This window comes from Mustela nigripes, chromosome 1 (assembly GCF_022355385.1).
Source record: "Mustela nigripes isolate SB6536 chromosome 1, MUSNIG.SB6536, whole genome shotgun sequence".
Taxonomy (NCBI): domain Eukaryota; kingdom Metazoa; phylum Chordata; class Mammalia; order Carnivora; family Mustelidae; genus Mustela; species Mustela nigripes.
The window spans coordinates 124688505-124710160 of NC_081557.1; the positions used below are offsets into that span (position 1 = coordinate 124688505).

At 43.7% G+C, this 21656-nt stretch overlaps 1 protein-coding gene across 5 annotated transcripts in view; it reads right to left on the bottom strand.

Annotated features, from left to right (window-relative positions):
* ZNF827 (zinc finger protein 827) overlaps positions 1-21656 on the bottom strand; it is a 166302-nt gene that overhangs the window by 7942 nt on the left and 136704 nt on the right. For all 5 annotated transcript variants that reach the window (XM_059373278.1, XM_059373286.1, XM_059373302.1 and 2 more), the window contains exons 9-11: positions 9376-9513; positions 7694-7865; positions 6241-6407 (exon numbers count right to left, since the gene is read on the bottom strand). In XM_059373278.1, coding sequence (XP_059229261.1) covers positions 6241-6407; positions 7694-7865; positions 9376-9513 — 477 coding nt within the window. The remainder of the gene's footprint in view (positions 1-6240; positions 6408-7693; positions 7866-9375; positions 9514-21656) is intronic.

Here is a 21656-nt window from a genome sequence, read left to right on the forward strand (position 1 = left end):
TTCTCACTGGAAACAATTGCAAGCGAGAAGTAGTGGAGCGCCCTCTTCAACGTGCTGAAAGGAACAGCTGTCAATCTGAGATCTCATACTTTGTGAACATGTCTTTCAAAAACGAAGCTTCCCTCCCCACCCAAAAAGTGGAAAGAATTCATTGCCAGCAGACTAGAGTTATAAAAAATGTTAAAAGAAATTCTTGAGGCAGAAGGAAAATGACAGCAAATGTAAAAGTGGATCTACACAAAAGAATGAAGAGTCCAGGAAATGGCAAGTCTGTGGATCAATACCTGAGTTTTCTTATTTAAATCTCCTTAAAAGAGAATCAAAGTCATTCGTTAAAAAGGCATAATGTCACATACGGTTTACATAAATAAGTAAATATATGACAGTGATAGCAGAAAGGCTAGGAGAGGAGACAGGGAAGTATGCTATCAGGAGGCTCTTACACTACCCATGAAATGGAAGAATATTACTTGAATGTGTGTGTCCTCTAATAAATTGAGATGTACCTTATGCGCCACAAATAGCTGGAGGGTTCTACATTGTTCATGGTTTGGGAGACTTGATATTCTTAAGATGTCAATTCTCCCCAAATGAAATGGAAGCAACCCCATTGTTTAAGGTTAGGGTAGGAAATACGGGGAGACTGTGCATCAGCTCCCTTCAAATAAGTCAATTAAGTAATCAAATGATTCTAAACTCTAGAAATGAAATGTTCTTTATCAGGAGATTAAAAAAAAAGTCATATATTATATACAGGCATAAAAAAGTCCAGAAATAAACAAAGCTGCATGGTGGTGACAGGTAGTGCGTGAAATTATCAGCAGTATGTTTGTTTTCTTTTATTTGGTTTTCAGAATTTTCTAGAGTGACCATAAATTACCTTGTCCAATTTAAAAAAGTTTTTAAAAAGAGGAAGGAAAAAATATTTACCCTCTTACAATGTTTCCAAGTCTTGCTCCTGGCAGAACTACACTTATGTGCTGGGAAGACAATGCTCTACTTCAGTTTACAATTTTTAAAAACCTCACTCCTAACAGAACTGAACTAGGTTCCTGGAAAGACACTATGTGACCTCACTCACTGACCCACAAGGAGGGAGGGAATATGCCTTTAAAGCAGAGACACACCCCTCTCCCCCTTTGGTACAAGGATGCTAGTGAAAGCTAGCCCCATCATTGCCAGTCTCTTATCTAAATATTTAACCAGGTTAGTCACATTTTGCAGACAGAGTATGCTCAGTAGGGGCTCTCAGTCTACTGCTTCACCAAATCCATCCTCTAAGGTGGGTCTCATCCATAGACTCTTGCAAGTGATTATTTTAAATAAGTTTTGAGTTAAAACCTGTAATTTTAATTACCATCTTTAACAATAGCTTCCAGTGCCCTCAGGCTTAAGGGAGAGCTGCCTAAATTAATCAATGTATAAATATGCAGGTGCCACGGCAGCCACTCTGAGATTCGGTGGGAGGAAAAAGCCCAGTCTGCTCCTGTTGTAATCCCTACCCCACACCGCCTCCTCTGCTCTCAATCCTCATCTCCTTTTGCTCTGTAGGGAGGGAGCCAGGGTGCCCTTGTCAACTCAGTCTAGGGCTCACTGTGATACAAGAGGTCATTCCCTTTCAGCAGCACAAAGATTCTTGGTGAAGGACATCTGTGCACAGGTAATGCAACCTCATACATCAGGACAGCCAGCTCAAGAGAACTTGAAAAATACCCAAATATTTCATAATCGAAAATGGCAAAAAATGATAAATTGAGACCATAAAAATTACCAGTTGTCTTGCTGCCTCAGTATAAATACTGTCACATTTTTTTTTAGAAGTAAGCATATCTATTTTAAAATTGTTGCCATTAATTGCATTGTAGTTAAGAATAAGGACTTCAGATCCAGAATACCTGAGTTTGTGTGTGTATTTTTTTTTTTAAGATTTTATTTATTTGAGAGAGAGAGGCAGTGAGCAAGAGAGCACAAGTGTGTGTGTGGGGGTTTGCTGAGAGAGGGAGAAGCGGACTCCCCATGAGCCCAACTCGGGGCTCGATCTCAGGACCCTGGGATTGTGACCTGAGCTGAAGGCAGATGCTTAACCGACTGAACCACCCAGGTACCCCCAGAATACCTGAGTTTGAATGCCACTTCAAAGTATCATTTAATGGCTGAATGACTTAAGACAAGGGATTTAATTTAGTGCCTGGGTGTAATATCAGCAGCCTCATATGTTTGTTATGGGGGTTTTTATATATAAAGCATCAAGCACAATGCCTGGCTCATTGCAAGCATTATAGAATACATTATTATTATTATTATTATTATTATTATTATTATAAAATATAACACAAAATATTTATAAATAAAAACAATCATTGACATTTTGTATTCTCCCATGCTGTTTTATATATGAGGCACATAGTTGGCTCTCAGAAAATTTATGAAAATAACTCTGAATTAATGATTTTAAATGACAGTATTAGGGGTGCCTGGGTGGCTCAGTAGGTTAAGCATCTGACTCTTGGTTTCAGCTAGTTCATAATCTCAGCCTCAAATCAGGTTCCCCTCTCAGTGGGGAGTCTGCTTCCCTACCTCTCCTACTGTCCCTCTTCCTGCTCCTGCATACATGTTCCTTCTCTCTCTTTCAAATAAATAAATCTTTAAAAAAATACATCACATCCATGGGGTAGACTTATCCTCCACTACCTAAATATTTCCTTAAAATTAAATTTTAAGTGAAAATTAGTATTTCAGGGCACCTGGGTGGCACAGTTGGTTGAGTGACTGACTCTTGATTTCAGCTCAGGTCATGGTCTCAGGATGGTGGGATCCAGCCCTGAGCCAGGCTCTGTGCTCAGCAGGGAGTCTGCTTCAGGATTTTCTCTCCCTCAGCCCCTCCCTGTGCTTATTTGCACAAGCACTCACTCTTAAATACACGATTCTTAAAAAAAGAAAGTCACAAATCGTATATAACTTAAAAAAAAAAACAAAGTAATATTCCATTGGTTGACTTTTTCCCCCTATGGCTAGACTCCCAGAAGAAGGATTACTGAATTACAGGCATTTTCAAGCCTCTTGGTCTATACTACTTAAGTAGTTTTCAAAAGTTCTCCCACTCTGTAGGGTCATGGCCATAAAAATATCAGCAGCATCCAATGACTGTGGGTAATGCTGTAAAAAACACTCTTTTTTTAAAAAATTTTTTTTTGTAAAACACACTCCTACTGCAATCGGTGAAATGTAAGATACTCTTGAGCTTTAATCTGATAACTAGAGAGGTCGAATATTTTTCCTTATGTTGAGTGGTTAGCTTTTATTTCTTTTATTGTGCACTGTTTATATCCTTTGTAAATTCTTCACTTAGACACATAAAGGGTTTCTTTTCAGTTTATATGAATTTTCTATGCAGTAAATACATCAGCCTTTGTCATTTTCACAAACACATTTTTCAGACTGGTTTTTTGGTTTTGTTTTCCTTCTCTTTTCCTTTTCTTTTGCAGATAGAAGAAGATAGTCTTATGCATCAAATCTCGATTCTTTTCTTTTGCCATTTCTCGAATCACTTAAGCTTTCACAAATCCTCCTCGCTCTGGAAGTTTGATAAACATTCTATTTTCTTCAAGCTTTTCTAGGGCTGATTTGTTAAGGGGGATTATGTAAGCTGTCTGATATTTATTTTGGTGTCAATGTGAGGTAAAGAACTGATGGTTGTATTTTCCAAACAGCTATTCAGGTTCCTCAATGCTGTTATTGCAACATTTAAACATAGCAGCGAAATTTGCATTGAGGACGTGGGAGCACCAGAGGGAATATCTTCCCCTTGCTGATGTCCTCTGCAGACACAAGAAGCCAGGGAGTGGGAGGGAGAGGGTAAGGAGGGGTCACTGGGAAGAAACTACCTAAATGGAGGGCAGTTCCTCAGACACCCACTCAGCGCACTGCTCACAAGTGTGCCTTGGGTAAGAGTAGCCAGGAAGGAATATAGAAAGTCCATGGGTTCTGTGGGAGACAACACTCACTCATCCTGTGGACCCCGACTTCACGTCTAGCACAAGAAGGCACTGCAGATTTCCTATTGCACTGAAATCAAAGTGCCCATTCCTATGACAGGTGAATCACATCAGAGAACAGGGTCCACAGAATCAGAGAATCTTCTGCCTGTTGGGCACCTTCTGCATATTCAAAAAGTCAAGGAATGGATGAAGGCCCAGGGGAGTTACATGAGTTTCCACATTTGCAAAGCTATTTATGGTAACATGGAGTCCAGAACTAAGATCTAGAATTCAAAGTGTGTTTCCCTCCATCCCAAGTAACTTCTTCCATATAGAGTAGATTATATACCTAAGTCAGTAGACTCTCAGGGTTCAGTAAGGACCATGTTGGAATAATTTTCTTGCTTAGCACACACAGATGTGTGTAAATGTGCTTCCACATGAATGGATATTCACCAGATAAACATTTACTCCCAACTATACATGGCTCAGGCACTGGTCCAGGTGCTCCAAAGACAATGGCAACTTAGATAAGCTTCTTATTCTCAGGGATATATAGTATAATATGTATCACATAGCATATATACTGCTGTATATCATAATTTTGTAATTATACAGCTTATTAATTAACAGATTTAGATCAACATATCTTGGGTCAAATTCAAACACTTCAGACCAGCAGCAACATGCAAGAAGGCACTGCAGATTTCCTACGGCACTGAAATCAAAGTGCCCATTCCTATGACAGGTGAATCACATCAGAGAACAGGGTCCACAGAATCAGAGAATCTTCTGCCTCTTGGGCACCTTCTGCATATTCAAACACCCACTGTTTGAAGACCATTAGCTTCTAAAAGGGGTCCTTTGGCCAAATCTGGCCTCCTGTTTTTGTAAATAAAGTTTTATTGGAACACTGCCGGGCGCACTTTTTTGTGTATTGTTTACATTACATTCAAGTTCCAATTCATTCCAATGAAGGTAGTGACAGAAACCGTATGGACTGAAAGCCTAGAATTTTCATTATCTGGCCTTTACAGAAAAAAAAAAAAGGAAAAAAAGACAAACTCTATTAGTTTCTCTGGCTAAAAAAAAAAAAGCCTATAAAAAAAGGTTATAACCTTATTCCCTAATAGCAGCAGTGTTAAAGGCTTCTACTGTATTAAAAAAGCAATTTCTTTAATGCATTTCACTCTTGCTGTCTGTGCTAACAAATGGGAATATTCTTCCTAGGTAGACAAGGAGCCCCACCACCTCAGAGGGAACAAGATCTCTGTGTTCCCTGTGGCCCTGAGTGTGTTTGCACTGGTTACTTGTGAATGTGAAGTTTCCATCGATGACAGTTAAGTGATTCTAAATCCAACTGCTTTCCAGCCACTATGGTTTCTACGGTTTCCTTGAAGTGGGGCGGTGGTAGAGGGGCTATGGCCTGGGGAAAAGGTTCTTGACTGGGCTTAGGCATACTTGGGATGGAGAGGCTTAGAAGAATGGGAGAGTCACAGAAAAGAGGAAAAAAAAAAGATATCAGAAAATCCAGTGGAAATGGAAGAGAGGTTGGCCTTTCCCTTCATTAGCCACTCCAGAAATGCTGAATTTAGTTTGTCTTTGACCTGGGTTTCCCAGCTCACCGGCTGCCCACGGAGCTAATGTGGTTAGAGCCAGATAACCGACTGTAAAAATGGCACCTTCTCACCCAGCATAAGGGCTCTCTGTAGACCTCCAAGTCATAGCTGCTCAACGTATTACAAAAGCAAGCTTTTATTGCTATTGGCACCATGGAGCCAAGGCGGCTGGTTAATGCACGCAGAACTCCTTCTGGGCTGAGCACGTGGTCAGCACAACTATCTGGGAAACTCCCCTTCCCCAAATCCTTCAAGTACCAATGACGTGAGGGGCTGACCCAACCCCTAGGGCTGGCAGTTAGGAACATCAACTTGTAATCTGTAAGCACCACCAAATGGGGGAAGTGGAGCGGGGAGTGGAGAGGCTCCTCCTCATTCTCACTTAACGACTCCACCCTGGTGTCGTCTGTAGCCGTCACTTGTGAGAGGATAATTGCATGGTGAAGTGACAGTGTCAACATCGTGAAAAGGAACACGCTAACCAGAATAGCTAGAGCCTTAAATGAGGCGAACCCTGGGCAAGTCCTTCCCTCAGAGGAATGAGAGGTCGTGTTGCCTGGCGAGGAGGACATGCCTGCCAGGTGGGAAAGCACTCTGGGGTGGTTGGGAGGATGGAGGAGAGAGAGACCGACAGCGATGGTCACCTGTGTGCTTGGTGCCAATGTGAGCCTTGATCTCTGCTTCCTCCATGGTGACAAAGTCACAGGCCGTGCAGCAGATGGAAAACATCCATTGCTCCTTGTCCACGTGGAGTGACATGTGGCTGACAAACTGGACATTGAGCTCGGTCTCAAATCCACACACATGACAACTATATGAGGGGACGACAAAAAAGAAAAAAAAACGGAGAGAGAAGAGTGATGCTCTGCGGTCCACTCAGAAAACCAAACTCTTATACACATGTATTCTCTCCCACCAAAAGGTTTTGCATTAGAAAATTCTTTGGGGGGCACCTGGGTGGCTCAGTGGGTTAAGCCTCTGCCTTTGGCTCAGGTCATGATCTCAGGGTCCTGGGATTGAGCCCCACATTGGGCTCTCTGCTCAGCAGGGAGCCTGTTTCCCTCTGTCTCACTGCCTGCTTCTCTGTCTACTTGTGATTTCTGTTTGTCAAATAAATAAAATAAAAATCTTAAAAAAAAGAAAAAAGAAAAGAAAAAATTCTTCGGCTTTCGGGATGCCTCTGCAGTGGTCACCGCGCCAAACGGATTAAGTGCCGGCATAAGGCCACAATTCCATCCATGCCATAACGATGCTAAATCATCATAAAGTTAATTAAAAATTACAGATTCCAGATGCCACACCTCACCTTACAGATTCCTTTGGGCAAACAGATGTGGGGCAGCTTTGCCAAGGTATGAGTGGTGCTGGCACACTGGTGAGTTCGGGGCACCCAGCACACCCAGTGAGCTTCTCTCTGGCTCTGGAAACCCTCCGTGGAGCCATTGAAGGCACACAGGGGTCCTCGGATGGCACCACAGACAGGACCAAGTCTGGTCTGGGACAGTTCCTGATAGAAGCCACCCATCCATGGAGACATTTCTCGCAAAAGCAAGTTTCCACCAATCTGTGCAGTCTGCCCCTTGGGCAAGATGCTGACCCTGGGAATTTTATGGCAACCAAATCAAATATGGATTTATGGTTGAATGTGGAAGGGAAACACAGAATTCCAGGTACTGAAAACAGTAAGCCCAAGGGAAAATATGCAATGCTTTCAGGGCGATTTCCCCAGTTTTCAGATTTATTTTTCCTACTCTTTTTCTCCGTAGGACAATTCTCAGGTAGCAGCAAGGTGCTCTTACAAAGGTGGAAACTTCCCAGCTGCACAAACCAAAAAGCTAATAACCCCTGGACCCCTGTCGCTCTCCAGAGCTCCACCCGAGAGAGCCACCTCCAAGACCATTTCCCTTTCAATTAATTCTACGAGGGCCACCCAGGCCAAGAGAGGAGTCAGCACAGCTTCTGGATTCAGTCTAAGCAAAGCCAACGTTAAAACGAATGTTCGCACCATGACTGAGAAGAGGCATCTCATCACACATGCCCTGGCACCTGGGCGGGAAGTGTTTGAGAAAGCTGGGCACCGTTCCATTCACCCCTCACCTGTAATAATAAGGGTGCTTCTTCCCATCACTGCCTTCAGAGGTGACAGCGCTGACGATGTCCTCCGTGTCCGTGCTCACCAGCTTCACCGAGTGCACAGTCAGGTGCTGGTTCAGGTTTGCCCGGCACTTAGCAGCATAGGGGCACAAGTGGCATTTGTATTTTCTTTCCTCTGCGGGGGAGGGTGAAAAGAGGGGGAGGGGGAAGCGACAGGAAAAACCCAAACTGCTCTTAAAAATGAATACCCAACACCTTGCAAGCGACCACTTAAAGCTCTCCAGGAAAGGAGGGCTCAGATCTCACTTCAAATGGGGACCAGGAGAACCCCAAGGTATTCTAAGTATCTAAAAGTCTTTATTCAGCAGGTCACTGTTGTATTTACGAGTGCCATCAAAGATTAAGTCAGGTCCCAAGGCAACTGGACCATCTGCTTTTTCCTAGACACCCACAGGTTCCTCTTCCCGACAGAGGAGGCCCACAGGGGCTAAAAGAATATTGTGTGTGTGTGTGTGTGTGTGTGCATGTGTGTGCGCGCACATGCTTTCCAAGTGTCAGCTGAGGGTGGGTGCTTAGCTGGGGAGAGGGGAATGGAACACACAGCCTTCCTGGGTCTGGTGTTAAGAGAAGCCCCATCATTTTCCCTAAGCTCCAGGCCTAGGTCAGCCAAGATATCAAAAACTAATGAAATCAAAGAGGGGAAAAATGACTCGTGGGAAATAATTGAATGGGAAATTTTCATTTTATGTAAATAAAATTAAAAATTGCAATTAATTTCTTAATGATAACCCTCTCATAAAACTGACAACGTTTCAGAACTCTTTGCAGAGTGGCATTCTGAATTCATTTGATTCATCAAGCAAATTATAGTAAAAGGAGCAGGCTTTGCTTTCAGTGGTGCAGATAAAGGTGGCCAAAGGTGGCAGAAAAAGCAAAGAGCAACTGCATTTTCTATCACTGATTCTTCCTCTGTATTACTGGGCTTGGCTTTACAAAATACCATTCTTATCTACTTCACAGCGAAGAATGAAGAATGAGGTTTTCCTCCAACAAAATGTAAGGCATCATCATTCTTACCGTAGATGGTCCCCCACATTTGAAGAGCTGGTGGCCTGGGGCTTGGCGGGGTTCAGGATGGAGCCCCACGGTGCAGATAAAGTACAGTTCTTTCTCCCGGGGGAGAAGGAACTGATTTTTGTTGCATTAAGTTACTATTTATTCCTCCTTTATCCTTTCCTAATTTGGTTGCCTTCCCTTTTGCAACACACAGAATCAAGCACATTTCTCTACTATTACGTGAAGGTAAAGATAGCAACTGTTTCCCACCAGCTGCTCTGTCCCTCTGCTGCTCCCATTTACCACGCCAGGATGAAACCAATGAGATGGGGTGCAGCCCCGGCCCCTGCACCCTGAAGATGAGAGCGGTATGTTTCTTAGAGTTCCAGAATTTTACCTGGATACACCTACGTGTCTCTCTTTCCTCATCAATCCTCCTTTCAATACAAATAAAAACCTTTTCCAGGGTCGCCTTTGAACGTGCCAGATAACGTGGTTTGAAAGGTCGGGATAGAAACATTTCCACCACTTCCACCTGTTAAAACTCTCTTAGAGAAACTCAACCTCCCGAGAAGAGAGAAGCCGGTGACTCAGAGTGCAGAAGGCATCCGCGTGAGTTCCTGACTCACCTGTGTGCAGTGAGAGATGTCGAGACAACGTCTGCTGTCGGCCGAACACTTTCCCACACACATCACACGGGAAAAGCTGGTCATTGAATTTCCAGGATGGCAATCCATTTCCTGCCTCTAGTACTATCTTTTCTGTGTCTGGGCCAAAAGAGCAAAGCATCATCAGGGGTAAACAAGACATCGTGAACAAATTTTATTTTCGTCATTCATCAGGACTTTAACAAAGGCTTCCTTCTGAAGAATGTGCCTGGTAACTGCCAGTAAGTTCCAGTAATCTCTGGTCTTCGTGTTCATTTCCAGTTTCCAAGAAGGATGTGGTGGCAAATGGATTCCAATTCGAGACAAGTCTCCGGTGTTCTCTCTCTCTGTCACTAAAGGTGAGCCAACCAAGGCCTGTAGTAGGCTGGCCGCTCGGTTTAGCACTGAGCGCAGCATGGAGTCGGTACTCAACACTCGCTCAGTGGGCGAATGGCTGCGTGGCTTGTTAAAACCCCAGATATGCGCACTCTTGCCACCGGATGGCCAATAAAGAGTGCCTCATCGGATTCTGACAGGAAAACAAATAGTTGGATCCCCTGAAGGAAATATACTTCCACTGTCCTTTATGAAGAAAAATTTTTTTTTTTAAGATTTTATTTATTTACTTGACAGAGATCAAAAGTAGGCAGAGAGGCAGGCAGAGAGAGGGGGGGGAGCAGGCTCCCTGCTGAGCAGAGAGCCTGATGTGGGGCTCGATCCCAGGACCCTGAGATCATGACCTGAGACGAAGGCAGAGGCTTAATCCACTGAGCCACCTAGGCACCCTTATGAAGTAAAGTTTTGCCCTACGTTCTGGGTTGTGCCAAATCCTTCATGGGGAACCTAACCTCATAGACTTGGTGATGACAGCTGCATCCTACTTGCTACGGATGTTCCCTGCCCCCTCTCCCCCTGCCCCATTCATATGTGAGACCCTAATGCCCAATCCCCCCCAGGGCTGACATGGGTGGGTGGTGCGGGTGAGTCTCATGAGTGGGCTTAGTGCTCTTAAAAAGGAGGACCCCCCCCCCCACCCCATCCAAGAACTCTCTTGCTTCTTTTGCCGCGTAGAGACACAGCTAGCAGTAGGCAGTCTGGGACCTGGGTAAGGGCCCTTACTTAACTATACTGACACCCTGACTTTGGACTTCTGGTCTCCAGAACTGAGAACAATAGATTTCCACTGTTACTATAAGCCAGCTTGTCTGTGGTACAACCTCAGTGGACACAGACACTACTCCACATAAAACTCCATAAGGCAGGAGGGCATGACCAAAGTTTCCCCAGAGGTCTCATTCTATTAGGGAAAGTGATGAGTGCCATGGATGACCTGTACATAACTCACAGCCACGACTGAGATGTGTGGACATTAATACATCCTTTTGTTCCCTTAAATAACAGTTCTTATTTTCCCATCATCATCCACAGGATTCCCTCTGATTTTCTCAGCTGTATTTCTTCTCAAGGAACTATAATGGGCTGCACAAACGTAACTTTTACAGTGATGCAGGGAGATGGGTGACAGAGAGAGTATCAAAAAGGAGTGAAAGGACATGCTGATGAGGACCCTTGTCTGGGCCACTAAGAGGCCTCTGAAGGTCTCGCTCTGAACAACAAGACAATTTACTGAGTTGACAGCTTGTCCTTAACCTCGGTAAATGATCGTGGACCTTCTTAAAGCGCACTAGATGTTGCTTTATAGAACCCGATGCCAAGTGGTGATAATTAAATGGCAGAAAGAACTCTTCATAAGATCCACGTGGATGCAAATGCTCAGACCACCAGACAGAGACCTCAGCAGAGGGAACTTTATTTCCCACAATGTAGTTAAAACTGCTTCCCGGGGCGCCTGGGTGGCTCAGCGGGTTAAGCCTCTGTTTTCGGCTCAGGTCGTGATCTCAGGGTCCTGGGATCGAGCCCCACATTGGGCTTTCTGCCCAGCAGGGAGCCTGCTTCCCCCTTTCTCTCTGCCTACTTGCGATCTTTCTCTCTGTCAAATAAATAAATAAAATCTTAAAAAAACAAACAAAACTGCTTCCCAGATACAGACTTCCACCTGTGTTTGGGTGAGTGGGCGGGATCAGTTTTTGTTTGAATGCAGATTTGCCAGACAGTGTAATCTAAGGATGAGCAGAAACCAATACATGTGTGTGTGGGGGGGGGAGGAGGATGGGGCGGGGGTGGGGGGGGTCGCAATCCTGTTTGCTCTGAGGCACCTGCCTGCAATCCCAACACTGATAAGGCCCATTTATTGATTTATCTTTGTTTGTTAAAACACAGCTCTTTGGGTCTCAGGGAGAACAGCTAGTCTTACGAAAAGCAGGACCATGTGACTAAAACCCTGGTGGTGGGGGGGAGGGCAGGAAGGGGCAGAATGATGGGGGGGGGAGGTCCTGGCCACTAAGCTGTTGAGGACACCAGACCCACTCTTAGATGACTGTCCTTGAACCCAAGCAAGCAGTGGCCATTCAGCCACGCAGCGATGAGAGGGTACTTTAGTGGTTCCTTTTAAGTGTGTAATCAAAATGGTGCTTCAAAGGAGGGCACCAGTCATAATCATAAGGAGAAGTCAAGAGGGCACAGGGTCTTCCAATAACATTCACAACTAGAATGAATTAATTGGGTCACATACCAAACATGTTGATGCAATTAAAAGTAAAGTAGTCTCCTAATAATTCTTTCAAGTATTAGTTACACACTTAAGAAGCTGAAGCATCATAAGAACGCCAATTCCCTCTACAAGCCTTAGAAAACTATTAAAACTATGGATATTTGCTGTAACTAAAGCAGGAAGAACACCGTCCAGTCACGGTGAAGCGGCTAGAGGCATGAGGACCAGACCAGTGCTGGGACCCAAACCTTGTCTACACCGGCTCCTCTGCCAGCTCCTCTGCCAGCTCCTCTGCTGCCGGCCTGCTGTCTCCATTTCTAGCAGCCACCCGTTTTCACTTCAGAGGCCGGAACAAGGAACCACAGCCCGTTTGCAATGGGCCCACAACAGACTTGGAAATTGTAGGGAGGTGAGGCTCCAGGGATCAGCAGACGGTGCTAAGGGGGGCGTTATTTTGACAAAACAAGCACCGGGTAACGGGCCATTCCTCCACGTGTCCTGAAAACAGGGCCCCTCAAATACCACTTGAAAAGCTGCAGAATCTTTTTGGATCCCTCCCTCCCTCTCTTTTGCCACATCCAGTCAGTCCCCAAAAGCTATCAGTCTGGTTCTAGGTGGAGATCTGAATGGGATGGATGGGCACCCAGCACGGACACGCTTGGGAATGTGTGTGGTTTGCCTTTCTGAAGCAGGATTGACCCCCATTACCCCTGAGAATTGTCAACTACGGCCAGTCCTAGGCTCTGGAAGGGCAAGCCAGAACAGCCAGCACATTCCGTCTCTTGTTCTTGATGATCGACCATTACCAGAAATATTTCACTATGCTGGGGCGCCTGGGTGGCTCAACTGGTTGGTCATCTGCCTTCGTCTCAGGTCATGATCCCAGGGTCCTGGGACTGAGCCCCACATCTGACTCCCTGCTCAGCGGGGAGCCTGCCTCTCCTTCTCCCTCTGCTCCTGCCCCCTGCTCCTGCTCTCACTGGCGCATGCTCTCTCAAATGAATAAAAAAGTCTTTAAAAAAAAATATTTTATGATATTTACATTGTGAGCCTATTGATAAAGAAATATTTATAAAAACTGATTCATAGGCCTGCATTAGTATCTGTGAATGTAACCCTACATCCGGGAGACACCTGTGGGGACAGCCCCAGTGAGTATCTTGATTCCTAAGACACAGACACCCAGCTCCATCGTGTCCTGGGACCCTGGGACCTGAGTTGGTCTGGCTCTCACCGTGATCACAGGCCACAAGTTTCACAAAAAGAGTTCATGTTCCGATGGGTGTGTGGTGTGTGTGTGTGCACAACATTGTGGAAGCTAAGATTGACATATTTTTATGTAAAGTTTTTCTATTATTTGATTTTTAAAAAACTTTGGAAACGAACAAACAAAAGATCTCAACGATCTTTCTGGGATCTCAATTCTGCCTGAACGGAGTCATCACCTCTCACCATGGTTGCTAGTAAAGCCTCCCAAACAGCCCCTCTCCACACCAGTAGCCCGCCTCACTGGTTCCAGAATGGTCTTTTGGAGGCACAGAGTGGATGTATCTTGTCCTGTATTCCAATGGTCACTCCGGGCCAGGCTCCTTTGAATGCCTCCTGAAGAGGGTCACAATCCTTCTACAACCACCGCGCACCTTCAGCTCCCCACTTCACCCCCAACCCCCAAACGCTCAGCAGAGAGTCGCTTGCCCTTTTGGAAAACACATCAGTCCCTCTGAGGCCCTCAGTAGTTTGTGAATCAGTTGTACCCCGCACCAGAGGCCCTGCCCCATCCCCGCACTTCTGTACAACCAGTGCTGTCCAGATTTCATCTTCTCGGTAAAGCCTTCCCCAGTTCCCCAGACAGAATAACTCACTTCCCTTCCCCTTTTATTCCCATAAAAGTCCCAAAGCACTTTTGTGAATGCGTTCCTTGCACCACCTTCCCTGTTATTTGTTGACATATCTTCTGTATTACATCTATCGTTTTCATGTACAGCAGCCAGCGAGTCCAACAGGCAGGGGCGCTCCATAAATGCGTTCTCGGGCTCCCCTCCCCCTGGAGTGGATGGGGCTGGACGTGATTGACTTCTGCGTCGTCATTATTAGCACAGTGCCTGATATGTAACACGGGTGTAATGTGGCTATGTTGACTATATGAATGACTGAATGACAGCATCTCAGTGAGGCAGGGGATAAACACTGTTCTTCTTTTATAGTGGGTAAGACTGAGGCCTGGAGATAGCGTTTCTTAAGTTTTAAGGCCAATTCAGGGTGAAAATAAGGCTATCTGCCTTTTGAATAGGCGTTTTAACCTCAACCCAAGAACTGTGATTTAAGGAACATATCTGTGAGTCTGAGCCATACCCCAAAGGTTCTATAGCCTTACTTCCTCCCAATAACAACAAGCCAGAAGATTATCTTTTTTTAAGACAAACTTGCTGGTGGGCTTGTGGATTGGTTAACCCAGAATCCCAGCACCCTATGAAGAACTCTTCACATTCATTGTTAGAGCAACAAGCACACAGCTAGCTGAGCTCATTTCCACCTCAATTATCTTCTTCTGTTCTGTTTTTTTTAAGAAAAAAAACAAGGGGTGCCTGGGTGGCTCAGTGGGTTAAAGCCTCTGCCTTAGGCTCGAGTCATGATCCCAGAGTCCTGGGATCGAGCCCCGCATTGGGCTCTCTTCTTAGTGGGGAGCCTGCTTCCTCCTCTCCCTCTGCCTGCCTCTCTGCCTACTTGTGATCTCTGTCTGTCAAATAAATAAATAAAATCTTTAAAAAAACGAAAACAAAAAACTTAGTCTCTTTTAGATTCATAAGGAATTTGCTTTATAAGACTTTTTTTTTTTTTTTTTTAAGAATTTATTTATTTGACAGAGAGGGAGATCACAAGCAGGCAGAGAGACAGGCAGAGAGAGCGGGGAAGCAGGCTCCCCGCTGAGCAGAGAGATTGAAGCGGGCTCGATCCCAGGACCCTGAGATCATGACCTGAGCCGAAGGCAGAGACTTAACCCACTGAGCCACCCAGGCACCCCTGCTGTATGAAACTTTTTACTGAAATATAACATTTAGCAGAAAATTCCACATGCTAGTTACCGCTTTTAAAGTGTTCACCGTCATGAAACAGTTTGGAATATGGTATTATTTTAAAACATTTTGCTCTTCTTCATCTTTATTCCCATATCCCTTAGCATTTGTTTCATTATCTTAAGTAGCTGTGAATAAAGATTTTCTTCATTTCCTTTATAGCAAAATCCTCCTCTAATGGTATCTTTTTTATAGAGAGTCTCCCAGGATTTTGTCTCCTACAAAGCATTTTATTTATCTTAGGCTCTCATTCCTTGGATATCCATTAATTTTTCCCCCAAATTCCTGACTATTCAGTTTTATCTGATCAGTTGTTTTCCCCTCTAATTCCCCACCTGTGGCTTTTGTCTTGAATGTCATTTGGGACTTTCCCTCTTTCTTAAACCGGTTTCCGTTTTACCTGAAGTAAATAACGCATATAGGAGCAAGCATTTTTATCCCCATGGTACAGCTAGAAAAACAAGAGCCGAGTGAAAGGAGAGTCACCATCTTAGCAGTCCCAATACGAGGGTCTCCGCTCTTCCCGTTTGTGGGATTTATTCATAATGATGAGGTCTAACAACCAGTTTGGTATACCGTGCCTCTTATGACCTAGTGATCTAAGAGGACACGTTTCATTTCACACGCGGATCCTGGGACGATAAACCTGAGCAAGTGTTTCTTGAAAAACTTCCATGAAATAAATCCAGCTGCTAGAATCTGGGAGGGGGTCTGACAGACTCGAAGGAACATTAGATCAAGTACAGAACTCAGATTGTTTCAAATCCATCCCTTTCGTTTCCATGAGGAAGAAACCAAGGCATAAATTCCAAGCCCTCTCCCACCCCAGGGCACCACACAACTTGTACAAAGTTAAGTACCAGAGGGGTGCCTGGGTGTGGCTCAGTGGGTTAAAGCCTCTGCCTTCAGCTCAGGTCACGATCCCAGCATCCTGGGATCGAGACCCATATCGGGCTCTCTGCTCAGCGGGGAGCTTGCTTCCCCCCTCTCTCTCTTTGCCTGCCTCTCTGCTTACTTGTGATCTCTCTCTGTCAAATAAATAAATAAAAATAAAAGAATTTTAAAAAAAAGTTAAATACCAGAATCAAGGTTTTCATAGCAAGGAAGGCTCCATCCTACCCCAAGTTCAGGGAGAAACCTTAAGGATCTTCTCCTTCAATGTTTTCTTTTTACTTCTAAGGAAACTGAGGCCTAGAGAAATGAATTACCCCAGGTAACCCGGCTCATGACTCTGGGAGAGCAGAGACTTCAGACCCACGGGCTCACTGAAGCTCCTCCAAGCCTTATGGGATCAATGCCAAAGTCTACAACAAACAAGGAAGGGATTTTTCTTCTCCTCCTGTTCTTTGGCTCTGAGTTTAATATTCTTGGTTACAAGTGGACATGTGCAGATTTAGCAACAATTCACAGACACTAGGATTTCTTTCCATTTTTCTTAAAAGTGTCAGCCTAGAATATTTCCAGCCACAGAGAAGTTAGAAACTGTAGTATGTCGAGAGTCAGAATAAAGAAGGAACAAGAGGAAGATCAGATGGGAAAATCCTAAAAGCCATTTCCGTCTGAGGTAAACTAGTTATTCCTGACGAAAATTCCCTTGGGCCTTTCACTGATACTTGGGGAACATTTTTGGTAAGAAAACCAAACAACCCACCCCCACCACCCTGCCACCCCCTGCAAACCATACAAAAAAAAGAACAAGAACAAGCAGGGCAAAGGAAAGGACTTGAGTTTGATTCTTTTCCATTCGAACACCATTTAGTCCCCGACTAAACTGTTTGCTTTGTTGGTGTGTTTTGCTGTATGAGAAGATCTCTGTACCTCCTGCCAAAACAATCTTCTCAAAGAACCATCTCGCAACCTGACTTTGGCAACAGAAAGGCGGAGAGGAGAAGGCTTTATTTGGTTAAAACTGTAAGCAAAAGATTGGCCAAAATGTGACCTCAACGCATAAAGAACTGTCCAGATTGACTAAATCTGCATTGGCTGCTGCAGGAGGAAGAGGCTCTGGGGCCGCCTGCATTTTCCATTATGACAGATGGTATTTTGATCATTTCTTTCTTTCATTGTCAAGCCTTGAGTTTCAAGGCTGATCTCAAGTGAAATTCTGAAATCCTGTGTATTTAGAGGCAGAATCCTGATAGGTGATTCTCTGGATAGATCCTGGCCCTGTGGGCTCCATCCTGTGGTTTCATGAGCTCTGCTGCCTTCTGAGGGCTGCTTGTGAATTGAGGAGTCAGCTGTGGTGAAGGACTCTTGGGGAGTTGACATCTCTGCTCTAGTGTCTGCAGTTCTTCTCTAGCCTTAATCTCCCCCCCCCTTCTTAAAGGTCACTTCAACTTAGGGTAACTTGGCAGGTCGTACCAGATTTATTAGGTTCCCTAGGGTCACCTCTCTGCAGGTCTTGGTGTAACCAAATCCCCTTTAAGGACCGTTTCAAACACTCTCCCAAAGTGTGGGATTTTCTGCTGGTCAAGATGTCAGCTCAACAAACAGACAGGACAGCAGAACTACTGATCGTTTTGGTCAGTCTGTGACCAATTAAAAACACTGGGTGGTGCTTCTCAGGCACAAGAGTTCTCAGTTGATCTTCTGAATCTCAAACTTTACTGCTTACCCCAATTAGGGAGAGTCCACACACAGGCCCTGGGAAGATAAAACCCGTCAAGCATTTCTCCAAAACTTTCCAAGGAATAAATGCAGCTGGTAGAATTTGGGAGGGAGTTCTACCAAACTCTACATTAGATTAAGTAGAGGGCTCAGATTCCTTCAAATCCAACTCTTATATTTCCATGAGGAAGAAACCAAGGCATAAATTCCAGGTCCTCTACCACTCCAGGGAACCCCACAACTTTTATCAGAATCAAGGTTGAGAATCAGAATCAAGACTTCCACAGTTATGAAGGCTCCATCCTGCCCCAAACCTTATGTCATGGAAGAACCTTAAAGATCCTCTTCTCCAAAGTCCTCTTCTTACATTTAAGGAACTAAAGCCCAAAGAACTTAAACAATTGCCCCACACTCTCATTCAGGCTCCTTTCAGCCTTGAGAAATCAATACCAAAGTCTATAGAATGGTTTGTGAAACTGGTTCTTAGTAAACATCCTGGGATCAACAGAAAAGTTGGACGACATTTTTTGCTTAGTACTAGGCAACAGTTAGCCTCAACGAAATTCTTACTGGTTGGCCGGTAATCTCTTAAGCTGGTAAAGAATAAGAATCATAAATGCTTCCTACATCTGTTTTTTTTTTTTTTTTTGTTTTGTTTTGTTTTTGGGAGGGGGGGTGCAGGGCATTTTAAATCAATAGAAGAAAACTGAACCTCAAATCCTCTGGCAATCAAAAACAGCTAGGACTTGGTACCCCTAAGTCCAGTGAGGCTGATCACATAGAACTTGAGAATTTCCAGAAACTTCTCTACGCATCCAAACATGGAGCATCACTGCAAGACTCTGTCACATCTGCCTAACTTAACCTTAAAAAAAAAAAAAAAAAAAAAATCCATTGGGAATTTGGATGTTTCTCCCACATTTTCCCCTCACTCATATTTCCAAGATCAGAGGCCTCAACAAGTGCTTACTGAACAAGTGAGACAGTCACATCACCAAGATCATGATTGTTGAACTAAATGACAAACTGATTGATTCTACGTTACAGTGTAAAAGCAAACTGACAATATTGATTCAGGAGTCACATCTAACGGACTTTGGTTATTATCTTGCCAAATACATATATCAGTGATCATCTCCTTTTTCTTTTTTCTTTTTTTTTTTTTTTAAAGATTTTATTTATTTATTTGACAGACAGAGATCACAAGTAGGCAGAGAGGCAGGCAGAGAGAAAGGGGGAAGCAGGCTCCCCGGGAGCAGAGAGCCCAACGTGGGGCTTGATCCCAGGACTCTGGGATCATGACCCGAGCCGAAGGCAGAGGCTTTAACCCATGAGCCACCCTGACAGTAGTAGGACTTAAAGTCTCAGCAGATGTCTCAGAACGTCCCAATGTTGAGGACATTTATTTATCTTCGTTAGAAAACCATTAGGCCTGAGAGCTATGTCCTACTTGTGGCTTTGTAACAGACACTGCTGATTGCTTACGTGATATATAACGGAGCTACAATTATTGTATTTTTGAGGAGGTTTTGTGCCCAATTAAAAACATGCCTTCCCAGCCTCCACTGCAGAGAGGTGCTAGCCATGAAACACAGTTTGAGCAAATGAGACATAGGTAGGAGTTCCTGCGGAGAGAGTCTCCGACATTCCCCCACTCCCTGAAAAAAAATGACAGTCTTGTAAAAAGGCCATTCACCCTGGGCTCTTTTTTCTTAGATGTATGGAGGGAGAGCAGACCTCTTTTAGCCATGAAGATGAAAACCATCTAATAAGGACTGGTAGAGCAGAACATTAGGAGGAGGCTGAGACTCAAACAGTTGCCTCCAGCCCTCGCCTCTCTACTTCTGAATTCCTTATTATGTGAGGGAAAAAAAACAAGCAAATACAGATGCTCATTTGATTAAGTCACTGTGGGTAAGCTGAACATAACTGTAACAGATAAAGGCTGTATACCTAGTTTCACCCCATTCTGGCAGTTTATCTTCGTTAGGCAAAACAGTATCAGAGTTTATAAAAGGTATATCAATGAGATAATGCATAACGAACACAATAGCCTACGTTTATGGCAGATTTACCATTGTGTGAACTATTGCATTATGCAGTTTACACATATTATATTGAAACTTATAACAGCATTATGCATTGGTTACTGATATTATCAACCCCATTCTACAAAAAAAAAGAAGAGGAAGAAGAAGAAGTAGCGTCTTAGGGAGGTTGAGCAATGAATTCAAGGTAACCCAGGTAGCAAGGGACAGCCCATTGCAAACCCAAGTCTGTTTCCAAAGCCCATATCCTTGACCATTCATTACATTATACTATTCTTTACCGTAAGATCAAAGAAGTAAATGCAAGCATTCTGGTTTCTTTTATCAGAGTCAAATCTGCTGCAGCTTTGATTTGTTCTACTTTACATTTTCCTGTATTCACCAACCATCAAGAACAAGCATCTGCGATCGCATACATTTAAAGAGGGCTTTATTGGGCAACCCAAACGCTTCCCCCAGGACCTAAATGGACAGACTGGAGGACTCAGAGCTTCCTCCTCATTTCCCTTGCCCACCTCCTCCTGTTCCTTCCTGGTTCTTGACTACTGGCGGTTTGCTGCATATCAAAACTCCAAGCACCTATTATGTAAATTTTACTTACCAAATTCCTTTTAGGTCAGCATTCACTTGCCTCAGAATAAGACCCTATAATAACTATTCTTCCAACTTTTCCCAGGGAAGGAAAAAACAGGCACTCAAATGTGGAGCTAACCCACCGAGTATTAGGTGATGGCAACTTTTTAACTCTGAAAGAGTTTCCTCCTACAAATTATTAGAAAGTATGGGGCCATATCAGGACATCTTGGGAAAAAGACATTACCATCGTCTGGGCAAACAGAATTGGACAAAAAGAGGGACCATTTTTCTCTTGTTTGGTGTTGAACGAGGTGCTTAATATGTACTTATTGAGTCGACGTGGGGCTGAAAGAACTAAGGGACAACAGCAGAATATGTTAAGCTATATGAAAATTCGGACTTAAGGGATGAAGATTTTAACGTCCACATACTCCTAAAATTACATGATGTGCTCTGCATCACACCTCTAGAGTACTTTAAAAATATTTAGTCTATTTCCTTTAAAATTCAAGTCACAGCCATCTCCAAATAGTATTCAAGTAAGCCTCTAGGGATTCTGCACTTCTCTTCACTAAGATTGGAATCCACTGGCATTCTCAATTATTCTAGTCCTCTTTTCTTACGGACAAGCCTTGATCATATCATCCATTCCTTTAAAGATTTCTAAATTTTCTTAAAGCCCTTATCAGCTCCCAGACACTGCAATATTCTTGTGTGACTACATCCAGTTTCAAATTTTCAGTCTTCTCTCTCTGCTCCTAATCTATTCAATTCTGTATTAACAGAAAATATAACTCTTATTTTGCCTTTCTCTTGACCTTGGGCTTTAGCACCTTATAAAATTTATGTTCGTTGATGTCAGCTTTAACATCTTTAGGCAACATTGATCACGAATATTTTTCTTCTTGACCCAGAAATGCTATCTATTTGATTAAACAGAGTTATGTGTTTTCATATGGTAGAGATTTCTGTTTGTTGGTTTATTTAATGATTTTATCCCCCCCACTAGGGATCACAGACAGGATCAGGAAATACCTTATTAGCTAGGAGAGAAGGGAAAGGATTGTTAGTATTTTCCTATGAAAGTATGCCATAGTGATTGGCAGCCCTGGTAATTTGTTACTAAGAATAACAAGTAACACGGTTGGCAAATATTTTATTTTTAAAACAAATATATATCAGGCCATCTCCATAATAGTATCATTGTTAATAGTTCGAATATCTCTGGCTAAGGTCTACTTAGCACTTACTTTGTTCCAGGCATGCTGCAAAGGCTAAGTCCTTTGCTTGCATTATTTCATTTAATCTTCACAACAATGCATTAAGATTGGTCTCATTAGGGGTGCC